This window comes from Microcebus murinus, chromosome 19, assembly GCF_040939455.1.
Source record: "Microcebus murinus isolate Inina chromosome 19, M.murinus_Inina_mat1.0, whole genome shotgun sequence".
In the NCBI taxonomy this organism is placed as follows: Eukaryota; Metazoa; Chordata; class Mammalia; order Primates; family Cheirogaleidae; genus Microcebus; species Microcebus murinus.
Genome location: NC_134122.1, coordinates 3,927,482 through 3,944,516, shown reverse-complemented (window position 1 = coordinate 3,944,516; position 17,035 = coordinate 3,927,482). Strand labels below are relative to the sequence as shown.

The window sequence follows — 17,035 nt, the reverse complement described above, 5'->3', positions numbered from 1 at the left end:
ACTGTGGCTTGGAAGGCCCCTAGAACCTGCATGTGCCTTTCTCTTGGGTAATGAAAAGAAAGAGAAAGCAAATTCCAGTTGTTCCCCTTTTTCAAAAAGTCCATTAGGTCTGTATGCGCATGCGTGTGTGGTGCGTTTAATTTACTGCACAAAATAGCAGATATCCAGGGACTCAGAAAATCAGGCTTAAGTCTTTTTCAACCCTGAAATTCTCTAAATATGTTTTATTTTTAAAAAGACCTCATATGATGGAAATAATAGATGCTCTTAAAGAGAAAACATGCAGAAATGGCCAAAGGTGAGAAGCCTGCGGCCCCAAGAGAAGCACTGCTGTCCCTCTGGTCGCACTGAGGTCAGGCCACCGTGTCTCCTGGTGGTGGTGTCCTGCTTTATGTGCAAATCTGCATTTGGATCCTTGCTTGTAAGTGCGAGGCTGAGTTCTGCCAGGGGCTGGGAGTGGCCCACAGTCTGAGGGGCCCTGTCTCTCAATGGCACCGGCCAGTGGACGCAATGGAGACCCAGGGGACCGCCAGGGTCCAGCTTGGATGAAGAGCCAGACCGCTGCAGCTGCTCGCTGAGGCATCTACGGTCTGCCCAGAGGAGGTACCAGGGCCTCCCCGGCTGCTCCTTGCCCGAGAGCATCCGCTAGGGCCTGGGGGCTTCCTCCTGGGAGCCTGGCCTGGCCACTGTGCCCCTCAGCCCAGAGCTTTACGCGCTGCTTCCTCCCGGTTCCTGTGCCAGCCGAGTCTGCCTGGGCCTGAGCCCTCTGGCTGCTGGGGCCCTCGCTGGTGGGCAGTTGGGTCTGGGCCGCCCCCTTCTGAAAGGCCCTCAGCTGCTGAAGCAGCTGACTCTTGCCAGTGCAGCTCCTGTGACACAATAAAACCACACTCAGCCAGAGCCTCAGCTACTGAAACTGAAGAAAGAGGACGTGATTCAGGCAACTGCCAGGTCCGGTGAGAGGCCAATGTGACGACTGACACCTGCAGCTTCCCCTGCTGTGTGTGTGTGGGGGGGGGGGTGAGCAAGACCCCACCACACAGGGTCAGAGCTCTCAGCAAGAGTGACTCCAGGGTCCCCCGAGGCTCCTACCCAACAGGAAAGGCAACTCTAACAACATCACCACCCACCCTTTCTGAGTTCCTTCTCTGAGTTCAGGTTTCAGTTGGTTAAACCCAACTGATGGATAATTCCAGAAAGAAATGAGGCCCAGCGACATTCTTATTACAAGCGCTCTCCAGTGGAGTTGCACTAATTTCCTAGTCAGCATGGGAGGGAAAATTCTAGTCATCTCAAAGCCCAGACCAGTGAAATAGCTGTCACTTCCTGGAGACTCTCTGTACCCAACTTGAATCCTCTGAGGTAGGTACTAAAACTGTCCCCCATTTCCAGATGAAGATGTAGAGCCTTGGCGAGAGTGAGTGATGTGCTGAAGTTCCCTGGGTAGCAAGAGGAGCAGCCTGGATTTGAGCCCAGGGTGTGTGACTGCAGAGCTGGGGGTCACATCGCAGGTGCTCAACTGGCCTGGCCTGGACAGACGTCCTGGTGCCCGGTGTCAAGGAACCAGGAGAGGGAGCTTGCCTAGCTAACACTAACCTCAACTCCACAGCCTTGAGAAAGGCACAGCCTAGCCAAGGGGCATTCCTAAGAGAAGGAAAAGGTCACAAGATGGCCGGACATGGAGAGGAAGGCTAGGGTGCCTCCAGGAGCGGGTGCCCAGGCCCTCGTGACGCTCAGGAAGAGGCGGCAGCCTCCAGCCCTCCCAGAAGCTCTGCACTTGCGCGTCAGCGACCCTTCGCCCCGCTTCTCTGCCATAGGGCCTCATCACATGCCACAGGGAGGGCGAGCTGCATGAGACCCTGCATCCCCAAGTGTAGTTCTGTACTTGCTGACGCTGCCACCGCGCATGACCCACTCGCCCGTGACCACAGCGTAGGGCCTCCCTCACGGCTTGTGCCTGGGCTACCTCCGCATTTGACATTTCCCTCTCATGCACCCAAGCAGTTTGTTTCTGGCTAGCAACCATCACCTACCTCACTCTACCCCTATGCTTTCTCCTCCCTTCTACTGCCATCAGTAGCAGGGAGAAAAATCAATTTGAAGAACTAACTTTCAGAAAGAAAATGTACTGAGCCCTCCTCGAGCGTGAGCTAGCGTGTCCTTGGTGTCCAGGACACAGCCAGCCAGGCTGAGAGAAGGGTGCTGGGCCCAGATTGGCTCCCATGGGCTACCTTCCCCCACCTCCTATGACACCCCCCCTCCCCAAGTATGGGCCCTCAGGGTGCATGACAGAGATCAAAGCCAGTTGTTAAATGTGCGGTCAGGGCTTGCTGAGGAGAGCAGTGTTGGGACACCCTGAGGGGCTCCCCTTCGTTTTTACCGTGGGTCCTGGGAGAAAGGAGCTGCCTGCTCTGCTGGGCCACTCTGGTCTCCCAAAGCTGCTAGCGCCTCCTCCTCCTCCTCCTCACTGTCTGAGGAGCTGGAGCTGGAGCTAGGGAGGAGAGGAAATGGGTTGCTGATGTGCCCTAGTGCCCTGGCCAGGCCTGACTCCCCCCAAGGACCTGGAGTGCTTGGATCTCCCTGGTGACCTGAGGCAGGAGGGTGGCCTCCAGCCAAAGCACAGTGGCAGAAACCAAAGGGCCCTGGACTTCCTGCCAAGTGGTGAGGGAGGGTGAAGGGCGATATGCTCCAGCCTAGACAAAGTTTGCATAGAGCTCAGTCTGAGGAAGTTTGTCCTCTGTCCTTCTTCCCTCCCTGCAGGGGACCAAGTGGGACTGTTGGCTAGGCCCAGTTCTGGGATAAACGCACTTCTCAACTGAGCATTGTTCCAAGCCTTTCAAAGTCCCTGTTTCTCCCCAGTAGGAACTGCCTAGGCCTCATGAGCCACTGTGCAACTTTGCAAAGGGGTAAATCTGCTGGAGGGTTTGTCACTGCTTGTACCTCTCCAGGAAATGGTGGGCTGGTGGCTCCTTCTGCCGCAGATCAATGAAGATGGTGGGAGGCTCCATACGGTGCCTCATTCCCTCGGCCAGCTTCCAGCCCCATTCAGCCTGGGAGCCCGGCTTCCTTGAAGCACATCTGAGATGAGAAGAGCAGGGGCTTGTCAAGTCACTTTTCTGTGGTTTCTTTGTGACCTATGCTGGGCTTGTCCACTCAGAGTGCCTGTGGCTGCCACCCGGTGAGTGCCCACTGTGTGTCGGAAGACACTCATACAGGGTTTGCGCTTTTATTCATTAGAACAGCCCTCAAGATTTAGGCCAGCACTGTCCAACAGAATTTTTTGTGATGATTGAAAAGCTCTTTATCTGTGCTGTCCAGTATGGTTGCCACCTACCACAGGTGGCTATTTAAATTTACATTTAAGCTAATTAAATCGATAAAGTAAATTTAGTTCCTCAGTCACACTAGCCATATTTTAAGTGTTCAGTGGCCACATGTGGCTAATGACTACTGTACTGAACAGTGCAGGTCCAGCCATTTCTATCAGGAGCTTTTGGTTGCCAGGCACAAAACCCACTGCAACTAGCTCAGATGAAAAAGGGAATTCATTGGCTCTCAGATTCCTAAAAAGGGTGGAACAACCAAAGTGTGTTGGGAGCATGGGTCCCTATATCCATCTCTGCCTCCCCAGCTTGCCTTTCTCCATGATGGCAGGACGGGTGGCTGTCAATGACCCTTCCTCCCCTACACAGACAGAGATTGGAAAATCCCTGGGAAAGGCTCTGATTGGCCTGGCTGGGGTCACATGCCCAGGGCTGTACCAATCAACTGTGGCCAGAGGGGCAAGGTCATGTGACAACCTTCCTATACTCCCAGGGAGGCCATGAGGATAGTGAAGGGAGGGTTCCCACAGGGTTTGGGGAGAGAGCGGGTACTTTGGGGCTCAAGTCACAGCTCTGCCATTTATGGCCAGGAAGAGTGAACCTCTCTGTTTTCCCATCTCTAAAATCGTCTTAATAGAAGTAACTGCCTGGTCAGATTCTTGAGATTAAATGAAAAGATGCACATCAAGAGTCCCACCCACAGTAAGCCCAATCAATGCCACATGATCATGAGCCAGTTCTAAAGAGACGGAAGGGGCCGTGACTGCAAGAAATCCCACCTGCTTCCAGCCTGCTGCTCCTTGGTGTCCTGGGGTGTGTCAGCAGGCAAGTTCCGGGAAGGGGCAGGGGCTCTGGGCTGCGTGGCACACAGGAGGGCCAGCTGTTCCATGAGCCTATCCTGGGTGTTCGGCACAGTGTGGTCTGAGGACAGCCAAAGAAGAGAAGGCTGCTCAGTGGGGACTTGGCCCGAGTTTGGCTTATGGCAGCTTGAGCCATGTGTACCGTTGCTCCCAGCCCAACTCTCACTGCCCAGCACTCGCTGAGGACTCAGCAGGGACTGTGGCATGGGAACCTCGTGAAGCGGAAATGAGTTACTATTGAAAGTCTGTCCCACTTCCTCACTCCCCAGTCCCACTTGTCAGAGTAACCATAAGTAACAGTTCTGGGTGCTTTGTTTTAAATACCAATGGGATCATCCTCTATAGATTTTTTCAACTTAAATTTTTTCATTTTATATATTATGTCTTTCCCCGTTAACATAGATCCCTCACTGAGCTACAGAGCATTCTGCAGTAGAACTGATTTAGCTGAATTTGTATTGAACGTAGGCTGTTTCCAATTTTTCACAATTTTAAACAACATTGCAATGAACATCCTTGAAGACACGTTTACCCACTAGGCTGAGTGTGTAGTATGGATTGTCAAAATGGAATAGCTGGATCACAGGGTTACGTAGGGTGTATCAGTTACCTACACACAAGCACACATCCCCTACAGGGGAGTCAGTTTCTCCACATCCTGCCATAAGGGGTGTGAATTGTAAACAAACTAAACTATGTTTAAAGCAGTGCAGGGGCTGTCAGTCACGGCTGAGCCTTTGCTCTGGGATCAGAGGGGGAAACCCCGGACCTGTCCTTGTTCCTGGGCCTCAGGCCTGCCTCCACTCACCTTTGTAGGCCTGACTGAGGGGTGAGGGGGTGGGGAGCAAAGGCACAAGTGTGGTGACAGTGGTGACATCTTTAGCCTTCCTTTTTAAATGGGGTGTCAAGTGGAAGCAGGCGTGTGCCTAGGAGCTGACTGAAGGTACACAAAAGGCAGGACTGACTTCCCCCCAGGAAGAAAGAGGAAGGGGAGGAGGAAGTGTAGGTCACAGGGCAGGGACCAGGTCTAAAGGCCCCTCTGTGTCCCCTGGACCTGGCCCATGCCTGGCGAATAGCAGGCAGTCACATATGTGTTGAGTGAACGAGTGAATGAATGAAGTCTTTCAAGGACTGGCAACATGAGTGTATGCGACAGAGAGGGGCTGAGCAAGCAGAGAGGACACGTGCGGCTTCAGGGCAGACTGTGACCACAGGCCCCTGTTACTGAGAGGCCCAAGAAGGAGCTGCCTGTGGGGGTTCGTTTGGGCTCTGGCCTTCAAGGTCAGACCTTGTGGGATGCCAAGGCGGGCGGATTGCTCGAGGTCAGGAGTTCGAAACCAGCCTGAGCAAGAGCGAGACCCCGTCTCTACTATAAATAGAAAGAAATAAATTGGCTAACTAATATATATAGAAAAAATTAGCCAGGCATGGTGGTGCATGCCTATAGTCCCAGCTATTTGGGAGGCTGAGGCAGCAGGATCGCTTGAGCCCAGCAGTTTGAGGTTGCTGTGAGCTAGGCTGATGCCATGGCACTCACTCTAGCCTGGGCAATAAAGCGAGACTCTGTCTCAAAAAAAAAAAAAAAAAAAGGTCAGACCTTGGACTTGGCAGTGGTCAGCTGCCCAACACTCGGTTCCAGGTGCATGATTTTCCTGGTTGTCTTCTTGTCCCGCCAGACTCTGAAGGATGTAATCCAAATCCCATTCTTCAAGTTGCTGAAATAATTAAACCAGAGGTTATGGGGCTGCTGCAGGCATGAGTGTCTGCCTCTCAGCTGCTGTGACTGGTGGAGAATGTCATGGGATGTGGTGGGGTAGGAACCAGGGCTTAGAGGCATTTGCAAATGGGCTCATCCACCCTTGCCGTTACAGACTGAACGTCTCCACTAAGGTGGGGCCTGCATTTCTTGTCACCTCCTCCCTATGCTTTTTTTGGGTCAATACTTTTGATTTTGGAACAAAGATGTTGTTTGACCTGGAAGAAAGAAACCCTGTGTTGTTTTAAAACTATTTAGGTTCATACAAGCTCAGAATACTTGGAGGTTAAAAAGCTGTGCTCTTTTAAGAAACAGGTTGTTCTAGGCGGATGCTAAAACTGGAGGACTTGGCAGCGAGTGCTCTGGGGGCACAGTGGGTGTGATAAGGAGGAGGGGGGATGTGAGTCAAGGACTCATGTTTATTATATATGACCTTTCAACTTCTGAGGAAAAATAAAAGCTTTTAGGGGTGAGCAGAGAAAGGAAAGAATGGTTTATTTAAGCAGTAAGGAAAATGACTTCTGTGTATACCTTGGTGGCAGATTTCTCTAAGTTGTTAAGAAAAATTATCCAAAATTTGTAAATAAGGCAGAAGGAGAATTTCATGGCCTTTTTCAGCATCGTGCCTGGAGCGTTTTCTACAGTGCACACCTTTTCTGGGGCAAAGTAACTTGGTTTGTGTAATTGACCAGGGCCCGCCTGTTTTCCAACTTTTTAAAACTGAGACTGTGTGATGGTTTCATTTTCTGTCCCACAGACAAGATGACCCCAAAGATAACAGTTTTGTTGCCCTATAGGACACTGACCCGTTTTACACATAATGTAGCAATTTTATCTCTGATATCTTCCTTTCCCCAGTATTTTACACAATTCCAGTTTCTCATAATCTTATTAAACCAGTTCTTCATCCTGCTGGTTCCCTTGTTAACGTCCTAAATCCCCCCATAACAGGAGCTCACTAGTTTATGAGAATGAGGCTTTAATGCTGAGAACTAAGCTTTACAGAGTCTGGTCCTGTGTCTATGTACGGCTGTGTGTGTTTGTATCTGCAGTGCAGCACTGACTGGGATTAGTATTCTTTTTCTGTCTTCTTAAAGAAGGCTGTGTTCTGCTGTTCTTCCAGGGTCTTGTTACCTCTCCCCAAGGATGTGCTCTCTACTGGGACCCCTCCCACTGAGACAGGTGCACCCGTCTGTGGACCTGGCCCCTGCACCTAAGGTCCCCTCGAGCCAGCTGGTTTAGCCCAGGGCACTGGGAGGTGGCTGCGAGGCAGGGTGCAGGCCTCAGGAGGAGCAGGGTGATGGGCGCCGCCTACCTGGAGCGACAGCACCGGTGGTCCCGCACGGGGCTCCTCTGGAGGCTTCCCCGGGCTGGGGGCCGACTGTGCGGTGTGGCAGGGCAGCTCCTTCATCCCGCTGTGGCCACTGCCGGCGGGGTCCTGGGCACCCCACGGCACTCTGTGGAGTATGTCCTTCTCTATCAACTTCCTTCTCTCCCGGCGGAGGGCCCTGCGGTCTACAGCACCTTGTGAGGTGGCACTTGTGGACTCTGCCTTCAGGTCTCCTTGCTGCAGGGAGAGGGTGGCTTCTCCCTGCGGGCCCCAGGGAGGACTCTGGGATCCCCTGATGTTGAAGGACATGTTTCCAAGGTTGCCTTCCAGCCACTTGGGGGTCTCCTCGGCCATCCTGAGAAGAGAGCCAATCTCACCACTGCTCTCAAAAGGCCCAAGGCCCCTTCCTTCCCGAGAGGCTGGATCCTTGGTCCTTGCATCCCATCCGCTCCCAAGTTCTGCGGCAAATTCCACAGGCACCAGAGCTGGCTATCGAGAAAACAGGCGTCCTCAGTTAGCAGCCTAAAAACATACTTCAGGGAATTTTACTTCATAGTACAATTGGCATATAACATAAAATTTTCCATTTTAATTAATTAATTAATTTTTTTAGATAGCGGCTCCCTCTGTTGTGGGGCTGGAGTGCAGTGGCATCATCATAGCTCACGGCAGCCTGCAACTCCTGGGCTCACGTGATCCTCCTGCCTCAGCCTCCTGAGTAGCTGGACCTACAGGCTCGTGCCAGAATGCCTGGCTAAGGTTTTCTTATTTTTTATTCTTTGTACAGATGGGTTCTTCCTATTGCCCACGCTGGTCTCAAACTCCAGGGCTCAAGCAATACTCCTGTCATGGCCTCCCAAAGTGCTAGGATTATATGTGTGAGCTACATTTTAACCATTTTTATTTTTATTTTTATTTTTTTTTCCGTTTAGCTTAACCATTTTTAAATGTTCAGTTCAGGTGAGGGGATTCAAGCCTGTAACCCTGGTACTTTAGGAGGCTGAGGTGGGAGGATCACTTGAGCTCAGGAGTTCAAGACCAGCCTGGGTACCATAGCAAGATACCATCTCTAAAACAAAAAATTAGAAGTGGTGGTGTGCACCTGTAGTCCCAGCTACTTGGGAGGCTGAGGTGGGAGGATCATCTCTTGAGCCCAGGAGTTCAAGATTGCATTGAGCTATGATGGCACCACTCACTACATTCCACCCTGGATGACAAAGCAAGACCCTGTCTCTAAAAAAAGAAAAAGCGTACACTTCAGTGGCATCTGTAACATTCAAAATGTTGTGAAATCATCACCATCTATTTCCAAAAATTATTTCCTTGCCACAGCGAAAACTCTGTACTCATCAGCAGTCACTCCTCATTCCTCTTCTCCCAGTACCTGGTAACCTTTCATCTGCTTGCTGTCTCTGGATTTGCCTATTCCAGGTATTTCATAAGTGGAGTCATATATTTGTCCTTTTGTGATTGGCTTCTTTCACTCAGCATGTTTTCTAGGTTTATCTAATTTTGCAGCACAAATCAATTCTTTGTTCCTTTTTAGAGCTGAATAATATTCCCTTGCATGGATAGACCATGTTTTCCTTACCCATTTATCAGTTGAGGAACAGTTGGGTTGTTTCTACTTTTTGACATTATAAATGGTACTGCTACAAAACATCAGCATACAAGAATTTTTTTCATCTTTTTTCCTTTAGGGAATTTAATTTTGTTTCTCTTAATGCTTTATAATTCTTGGGTGTTACAAGGACAGTGGGGCTGGGAGAGTGTCCTGCCTTTTGACCGCAGGCAGCTGTGTGCATATGCTGTAGAAGCAGGCTGTGACTGTTTCTGAAGCTCTTAAAGCTTGCCTGAAGCAGCTGCAGAGGCAGTGCAGGACAGGGGCATCCGGAGGGGGAGGCCTGGCCCCCATTTTGGAAGTGGGTTAGAGCCTCCAGTGTTTTCACTGGAAACAGGACATTTAACTACAACCACATCAAGAAGAGCTGGACTGGTCTAACCAGTTGGGGCCTGCCGATGAGAGCTGATGGATGGGTTCTATTTATAAAGGCAGCAGTTAATTTTAAGGATCAAGCCATTAACTTTAGGTAGAGTTCTTGGTCTTACCTGGGAAATGGGGAGACAAGGAGATGGAAAATTCAGTCTGACTTTTGGCAGTTACTCCCAGTGCAGCCCTAACTGAAGAGTGTGCTGTTTCCTTTTCTAATTGTTGCCTGAGTTTCCCCCCTCCTCTCCTCCCTGCAGGGTGCCAGCTCTCCCTTTGCTCAGGCCTTTATGGAAAGGAGCTCCTTCTTCCCTCTGACCCTCCACTGCAGCCTTCAGTGATTCAGCAGTGTTTAGGGAGCTGCTGTTTACTTGCCAGGTGCCCAGGATACCAGTGAGGAGCCAGGCCACCTGGGAGCCAGCTGGGTCAAGAGACAGACATTTGTGACAAGCACTTGTGACCTTGACCAGAGCTATTCAGGGTGCCATGATAGAAAATAGGACAGGAGAGATAAGAGGAAGAGCAGGGGCAGAATCAGACAGAAAATCCAGTCCTCACTGGCCCTGCATGTGCTGGGCTCCCTGGGAGAGGGAGGTGTATGGCAGCTAGATGTTGGGCACCCAAATGCCTTGGGTTGTGCTTGGAGAAAGGAGGACTGAGTGTCACAGAAATGCCAGACCAGTGGTTTGAACCATTTTAGAACCACTGTGCTGTTTAGTGTTTACTGAGACATTGACATACATACACACTCTCTTCTGTGTGCCACAGACCTCAGGAGGGGACCCTACAGCTGCAGTGACCCAGGTCCTGGACTCATCGCCCTCAGCAGGGTCTTCAGCCAGCTCCTCCGACAGGTCTGGGATCAGGGCGGTTTGGTTTCGCTGGAAGATGAACAGCTCCTCTTCCCCGCAGTCGGACTGTGGACAAAGGAGAGGGCTCCGGGTTACATGGCAGCAGGCAGAGCCTGAAGGGCCCTGGTGTCCCCTCCCCCCACTTCTGGCCCAGCCTGCCCAGCCCTGTAGCTCAGGAGCATCTGGAGAGAGCCACACAGAGCCTTGCCATTCACCGCTTCCTGTCACTGATTTAGAAACGGACTCGGCAGCACCACCTCGTGGAGGTGTGTTCAGAGCTCCTTGTTCTGAAGTACTTGCCACATCTAAGGCCTCAAATACAGCAGGTGCTCCTTTAATGCCTGGCATGGCACAAACAGGGCAGTGAAGCAGTAGCTGAAAGAGCAGAGTCCAGCCCTCCCCTCCCCCATGATTCAAGCTGTCACTTAATAACACAGATCCTGGGCCTGCCTCTCTAAATGGGGCAGCGGGGCTCCCCCATGATTCAAGCTGTCACTTAATAACACAGATCCTGGGCCTGCCTCTCTAAATGGGGCAGCGGGACTCATACTCGCCTGTCCACCTCAACAATGAGGCTGAAGATGTGAACGTGCTCTGAGCACTATGGCACTGGGGTTGCCTTATGTACTCTTTAGCCTCGCTGGGCACTGGATGGCCCTGAGGTCCCAGAAGTTCTGTTGCAGGTACCCAGGTAGGACCCAAACCTGGCCTGTTACTTCTGAAACTTGTCCTTTCTCTAAACACCCAGGGCCAACCTGTGTGCTAAGCGGCCCCTCCCCCGGTGCATGGTGGGCAGGGTCACTGTCCAGTCTTACACGTGTACATATGACCTGGTGCTGAGTGTCCTTGAGGACCATCTCAGTGACCTCAAGCCATGACCGGAGAATCTCTCAAAGGCCTATCAGGATGCACTGGAAGGGTAACCACTCTGGGTGGTGGTTCTGGCCCCGTCCTGGCCCGAGAGAGCTGAGAACACAACAGAAGATCACAAAGAGCAGGACTGCAGCATCAAGCCAAGCTGACTTCTAAGTCAGGGCCAGAACCACCACCAAAATGGTCCTTGAGGATACTGAGCGCCAACACATGCGTCCAGAGATTATGATAAACGCAGAAGAAAGGATAAAGAAGGAAATAGGAACCCAGAAAACACAGCTGTAAGTCTGGCCAGACGATTTTTGTTTTTTAAGAGACAGGGTCTCTAGGGCTGGGCGCGGTGGCTCACGCCTGTAATCCTAGCACTCTGGGAGGCAGGCGGATTGCTGGAGGTCAGGAGTTCGAAACCACCCTGAGCAAGAGTGAGACCCTGTCTCTACTATAAATAGAAATTAATTGGCCATCTGATATATATAGAAAAAATGAGCAGGGCATGGTGGCACATGCCTGTAGTCCCAGCTACTGGGGAGGCTGAGGCAGGAGGATCGCTTGAGCCCAGGAGTTTGAGGTTGCTGTGAGCAAGGCTGACACCATGGCACTCACTCTAGCCTGGGCAATTAAGCGAGACTCTGTCTCAAAAAAAAAAAAAAAAAAAAAAGAGACAGGGTCTCGCCCTGTTGCACAGGCTGGAGTACAGTAGTGCCATCATAGCTCGCTACGGCCTCAAACAATCCTCCTGCCTCAGCCTCTCAAGTAGTTGGGACTACAGGTTATGCCACCACACCCAGCTGATGCTTAATTTTTTGTAGAGATGGGGTTTCACTATGCTGCCAGGGCTGGTCTTGAACTCTTGGCCTCAACTGATCTTCCCACTTCAGCCTCCCAAAGTGTTGGGATTACTGGCATGAGCCAGCACGCCTAGCCTCAGATCATGTAAAATAAAATGGAAACAAACTCCACAAGTCAGCAAGAGAAGTCTGCAGAGAGGAGTGCTCCAAAGCTGTCCTTGGTTAGCATCATGTTTGTCCCAGGAAGGAAGGACAATTGTACCCAGGAAGAAAACTCCTGCTCACCAAGGAGGAGTCTGAGTCCAGAGACGGGAGCTGGTCTTTGACAGCCTCGAGGATGGCGTCCCAGGGCCCCACCTGGGAGGCCCAGGCAGAGCGAGGTGAGGGTGCTGCATCTTTGTCTTTGGATGCCATGAGGGCCTAGGCTCGCAGATGCCTCCTCAGTGCGCCATCATCCAGGGAGCCCTGCGGAGCACACGGGGTGAGGTAAGGGAGTCCAGGCAGCAAGGGCAGGAGAGCGAGGGCTGCCTTTTCAAAGCCTCCCCCAGCCATAGGAGGCGAAAGACTGGCAGACCTCGACTCCTACCCCAGCTTCCTTCTGGTTCCGCAAGCTCCTGTAACTGAGTGCCAGGCACTCTGTGTGTCTGTGTAGTAGAGCCTGTACAGCATGTATATAATGGCATATGTAATATACAGATACACGTATTGATGTATGACACACACATGATATGTAGAGGATATGTAGAATGATATGTGTAGATGACATATAATGATATATGGATATTATATATCACAATAACATAATCCGATTATCGCCATTTTGTAGGCTTAGGTTAGTAAATGGCAAAGATAGAATCTGAATCAGTTAGGGGGAATTTCAAACCCCATTACCCTTTTCTGCCCCTTACAAAAGAACAGATGAGAGGCATTTTGGAGTCACCACTCACCTTATACCCTTGGCCCCTTATACCCAAGCACTGCGCCAGCCCCCACCTTTGTATCTCAGAGTCTAAAAGCAGATGGTGCTGTTCCTCAGGGGCCAGGGGGCTTGTGGGATGTGGGCTGACTGCATGCAGAGCCAATGTCTGGAGAACCTTTACAGCCTGAGGGCCACGGACCTATAAAATGAGGAAGCAGTGCTGCCCTGCCTTGGCCCAGCCCCCACTGGCACTGGCTTTGCACTCAGCTCCCCTCACTCCAAGTCAGGGCAGCAGCAGGGGCTTTTGGGACCGAGGGCAGATGCTTGGTGCATCCTGAACTGGGAGCAGTGCGGTGGGGACACATCTGGTACACGACCAGCGGATGTTTTTTGTAACTGGGGTTCCCTTCTGCAATTCAGGGCACAGTGTTTGATAGGGCAACAAAATCGCCGGGGTGAAGGGGACCACCAGAGACGCTGATAGTTCTTCAGGAGGACAATGCAATAGGGCAGGGAAAGGCATTACCAGCAGAGGGAAGTGCGTGTACAATGGCTCAAAGGAGTGAAAAATGCCCGACACGTTTGAAGGAAGGTGTCAGTTGCTGGCATCTGCGGTGAAAACGGGCTGGACAATGACGGGTCCTGAAGGCCAAGTTGAGGAGCTCTGCTCATCCAGCAGGCGGGGTCGCGGTCGGCGGTCCAGTCCGAGCTGCGGCCCGTTAGCCCCGCCCCGCCCCGCCCCGCCTGCCAGGAGGCAGCCGGTTGTTATGGCAACCAGACGCCAACGGCTTTCTGGGTCGTGCTTTTAAAACCTAAAGCTGGGAGACAGGAAAGCCTACTGCCCTTCCTCGCCCCCCACGCCCAGTCTCTGTTTTCCTCCGGCCCGTCCGACTCCTGACGTTTGTCTCCACAGCTGCGGCAGGCCCGAGGCCACTCACCGCGGGCCTCCGCCTCCACTCCCCGCGCGGTCCTGCCGGGCTATAAACAGCCTCCAGCGCGTCACTCGGGCCGATTACTGAGGCCGTCACCGCCTGAGACCCCCGTCAGCGGAACATGACGTTACTGGGCCGCCGGCCGCCCTCTCTTCTGCTCCCCTTTCGGGACTTGGCGCGTCCTGCCTCTGTTGCAACAGGATTGGTTCCTCTTGCCAGTGGGGCGGGACAGGGAGAGAAATCCCTGCTTATTGGCTACCGCGGGCATCACTCAGCGAGCTGGGCAAACTGACCGGAAGATCGGGGTGCCAGACGGGCGAATTCCACGGCGCCGGGTTGCTACCCCGGCGTGGACCTGCGAGCGTCCCGGCGTGCCCCGCGCCCTCCCACAACCACTTCCGGGGCGGCAGCCAGGCCGCGGGGGCCGGGCGCTGTGGCCGCGCGGGTGTGCGCGCGGGGCCCGGGGGCGGTGGCCCGGCGAGGGAGCGCGGCAGCGGCTCAAGGGCGGCCCGAGGCCTGAGGCCCAGCGCAGGTAGGCTCCGTGGCGTCCGGGCCCCGCCAGGTGCCAGCACCTGCTGCCCGCCTGGGCCCGGCCCTCGGGCGTCCGACCCTTCGCTTGCTCGCCGCGTGGCTCGATGACTCCGAGCCTCCGCTTCTGTAAGTGTGGAGCGGGGACGGTAACGCCCTGCGCACTGCAGGGTCGGTGTGGGGACGCCTGCGAGGGAGGCGTCGAGAAGCGTCTGTGGCTGTGTGTGCTCGGGCTGTTGGCTGGGGACCCGCCACGGGGCCTGTGAGCAAGCTTTGCGACACCCCAGTCTCTGCTGCAGTTCGGGGTGGCCCTAACTCCCCATGCCCGGGCCAAACTTCCTCCGTGGGCGTGGCAGTGGCCACCAGCATCGCTTTTTTTGTTTGTTTTTTAGTTAAAATTTATTTTAAAGGCAACGTAGCATTTTACAAAATTGATGGAAACAAAAGGTAAAAGTGGAAAGTAAACTATCTCATCCCCAATGCTACTTCCTGAAGATAAATTCTGGAAGTGAAATGCAAAAAGTTTCTACATGTATGCAGATATATGCATGAGTAGAATGGTCATTTCGTTAACGTATTTCCCATCGTTGGGGAGTGTTTGTCATGTGGCAGGATGATAAAGGAAATCATAGTAGCTTTGTAGTTTCCTGGCGTTCGAGTTCTCACTCCATAAGCTCCTGGAGGTTGGGTCTGGTTCTGATTGTTCCTCAGATCTTTGGGGGTGTCAGACATGTGAGTGCCCAATAAATGGAAAGAGAACGTGGGCTCCACCCTGGGGGAGGCCTTGGGAGTAGGAGAGACATGCCCAAGGAAGGCCTGAGGGATGTATTGGAAGGGACCCTGAGCTGACACTCAGCTTATGTGGATTCTTATCAAGGCTCTGTTGGCCAGGACTGTTCAGGGAGAGGGCTGGTTATCTCAGGCTCTACCAGCTGAAGAGGGGGTAGTCCCGGAAGCGGGGCTTTATACCCACCATTACTGCCTGTCAGACCCACACACTCACCAAAGGCCTGCAAAGTCTTTGCCCCCCCCCCCCCAGTTGTGGCTTGTTTCTTTGGCCATCTTGGCTGTCACCTGGGGCTTGGAAGCATTCTTTAGTAGAAAGTGAGGTTCTAATGGCATCTATAAACTATCACAGTACTTTTAGATCATGTGAATGTGACAAGGCCGCCTTTGTTTTCTTATTTGCTCCCTTCTTCTACACTTTTTCCTGTCACTCCTAGACCTTAGGATCCTGCCAGGAAGCTAATGACTTGGCTTTGATTTGGGTAGGATTCCTGGTGTGCCATTACTGGTATTTTCCGCATGGCAAGGAAAGTGTCACCTCACCAATTTACCAGCCTATCCTGCTTCCCCCCTTATCATGTCTCCCACTTTCAAGGAATGCATGGGTAGGTTCCTGTTCAGTTGGCATTTGCTGAGTACCACCAGCCACATCCTGGTGTCTGTGTTGGGGGCTGTCTTTGCATTTTTTTCAAAAACTTTATATAAAATTTATATACAGTGAAATTAATTTTGGTGTCTAGGTCTTTGGGTTTTGATAAATGCATAGAGTCATGTATTACCACCACAGTCAAGATAGAGAACAGGTCCATCACCCCAAAAATTTCCTCTGCTACCCCTTTGGGCTCCCCAACCCTATTCCTTGGAACTGCTGTTGGGACCTCCACCCCTTTAGTTTTGTCTTTTCTAGAATGTCATAAAGGAAATTACACAGCAGGCAGCCTTTTGAATGATCTCTTCCATTTAGCATAATGCGTTTGAAATAGTTTCTTGTTTGGTGTTTATTGCTGTGTAACATTGTATGGATGTACCACCATAGTTATCCATTCTTCCGTGTTTTTTTTTTTTTTTTTTTTTTGAGACAGGGTCTCACTTTGTTGCCCAGGCTAGAGTGAGTGCTGTGCCATGGCATCAGCCTAACTCACAGCAACCTCAAACTCCTGGGCTCAAGCAATCCTACTGCCTCAGCCTCCGGAGTAGCTGGGACTACAGGCATGCGCTACCATGCCCGGCTAATTTTTTCTATATATATTAGTTGGCCAATTAATTTCTATTTATAGTAGAGACGGGGTCTCACTCAGGCTGGTTTCGAACTTTTGACCTCAAGCAATCTGGCTGCCTCAGCCTCCCAGAGTGCTAGGATTACAGGTGTGAGCCACTGCACCTGGCCCTTCCATGTGTTTTAACACCAGCTGTGAGATAACATGGCCAAGTTAGCCAGTGAGGAACTGGGGTTGGAGATGCTAAGTAGCAGAGCTGAATTTTGATCTAACCCTCAGTCTAGGATTCTTTCTCAACAAACCTAGGAGCTGATTTGATCAAATGACCCAGTTGGCATTTCTTTACTGCCCATCTGAGAGGTTTTCAGGCTTCTAGAGTTCCTAGAGAATGCCCTTTTGGAATCCGGGGCCTGTGGATGTAAGAAGGAAAATGGACACTGCAGTTAATGACTCACCACGCATCCTCCTCTTTTTCTGCCTGGTGTCAAGCTCACCAGCCTTAGCATGATGGAGCTACCCAGACCATACACTATTTAACTGAAGAACATTGTCTAAGTCAGTCCCAGGGTTGACTGCATTGCATAGCAATCTGATAGGTTAGTGACGCAGCAGCCCACAGAGGGTTGGAGTATGACTAGCCCGTTCATGCCCTGGAACAACGGGAAGGAAAGACCTAACCCCTGGGCCTCCCTCCGCAGTGATGTCTGAGCTCAGCGATGAGGCCAGCGAGCCGGAACTCCTGAACCGCAGCTTATCCATGTGGCACGGGCTGGGGGCGCAGGTCAGCAAGGAGGAGCTGGACGTGCCCTTGGACCTTCACACAGCCGCGTCCATCGGCCAGTATGAAGTGGTGAAGGAATGTGTGCAGCGGTAAGAGATCCTGGGGAA

General features: G+C 52.1%; 2 protein-coding genes across 9 annotated transcripts in view; one reads left to right on the top strand and one right to left on the bottom strand.

Annotated features, from left to right (window-relative positions):
- Positions 1-193: 193 nt before the first annotated feature.
- DNAAF8 (dynein axonemal assembly factor 8) lies at positions 194-13,829 on the bottom strand. Of its 5 annotated transcripts, none has more exons than XM_012743656.3 (10): positions 13,211-13,829; positions 12,713-12,883; positions 12,051-12,230; positions 10,024-10,170; positions 7,252-7,755; positions 5,778-5,895; positions 4,100-4,241; positions 2,938-3,075; positions 2,378-2,488; positions 194-866 (listed from the first exon to the last, which is right to left on the bottom strand). In XM_012743656.3, the coding sequence occupies exons 3-10, from the start codon at positions 12,177-12,179 to the stop codon at positions 584-586; spliced, it is 1,572 nt and encodes a 523-aa protein (XP_012599110.2). In that variant the 5' UTR covers positions 12,180-12,230; positions 12,713-12,883; positions 13,211-13,829; the 3' UTR covers positions 194-583. The 5 variants fall into 5 exon arrangements, with proteins under 5 accessions (XP_012599110.2, XP_012599111.2, XP_012599112.2 ...); XM_012743657.3 differs by having other exon boundaries at positions 12,759-12,883; XM_012743658.3 differs by having other exon boundaries at positions 13,623-13,829.
- A 167-nt stretch (positions 13,830-13,996) lies between these two features.
- Positions 13,997-17,035, top strand: part of ANKS3 (ankyrin repeat and sterile alpha motif domain containing 3) — a 30,182-nt gene continuing 27,143 nt past the window's right edge. For 2 of the 4 annotated variants that reach the window (XM_012743643.3, XM_075995040.1), the window contains exons 1-2: positions 13,998-14,273; positions 16,846-17,017. In XM_012743643.3, the coding sequence (XP_012599097.2) occupies positions 14,252-14,273; positions 16,846-17,017 (194 nt within the window). In that variant the 5' untranslated portion in view covers positions 13,998-14,251. Of the gene's footprint in view, positions 14,274-16,845; positions 17,018-17,035 lie in introns of all 4 variants that reach the window. The other 2 variants (XM_075995042.1, XM_075995043.1) reach the window with 2 other exon arrangements.

Bases quoted from the DNA above. Each gene is read 5' to 3' on its own strand.
- DNAAF8 (XM_012743656.3), bottom strand. From the start codon at position 12,179: ATGGCATCCAAAGACAAAGATGCAGCACCCTCACCTCGCTCTGCCTGG. The intron at 7,756-10,023 runs GTCTGTGGCACA...TTTTCTCGATAG, and splicing joins CTGTAGGGTCCCCTCCTGAG to CCAGCTCTGGTGCCTGTGGA. The intron at 4,242-5,777 runs GTCTGACCTTTT...GGCTGTCCTCAG, and splicing joins TGACCACTGCCAAGTCCAAG to ACCACACTGTGCCGAACACC.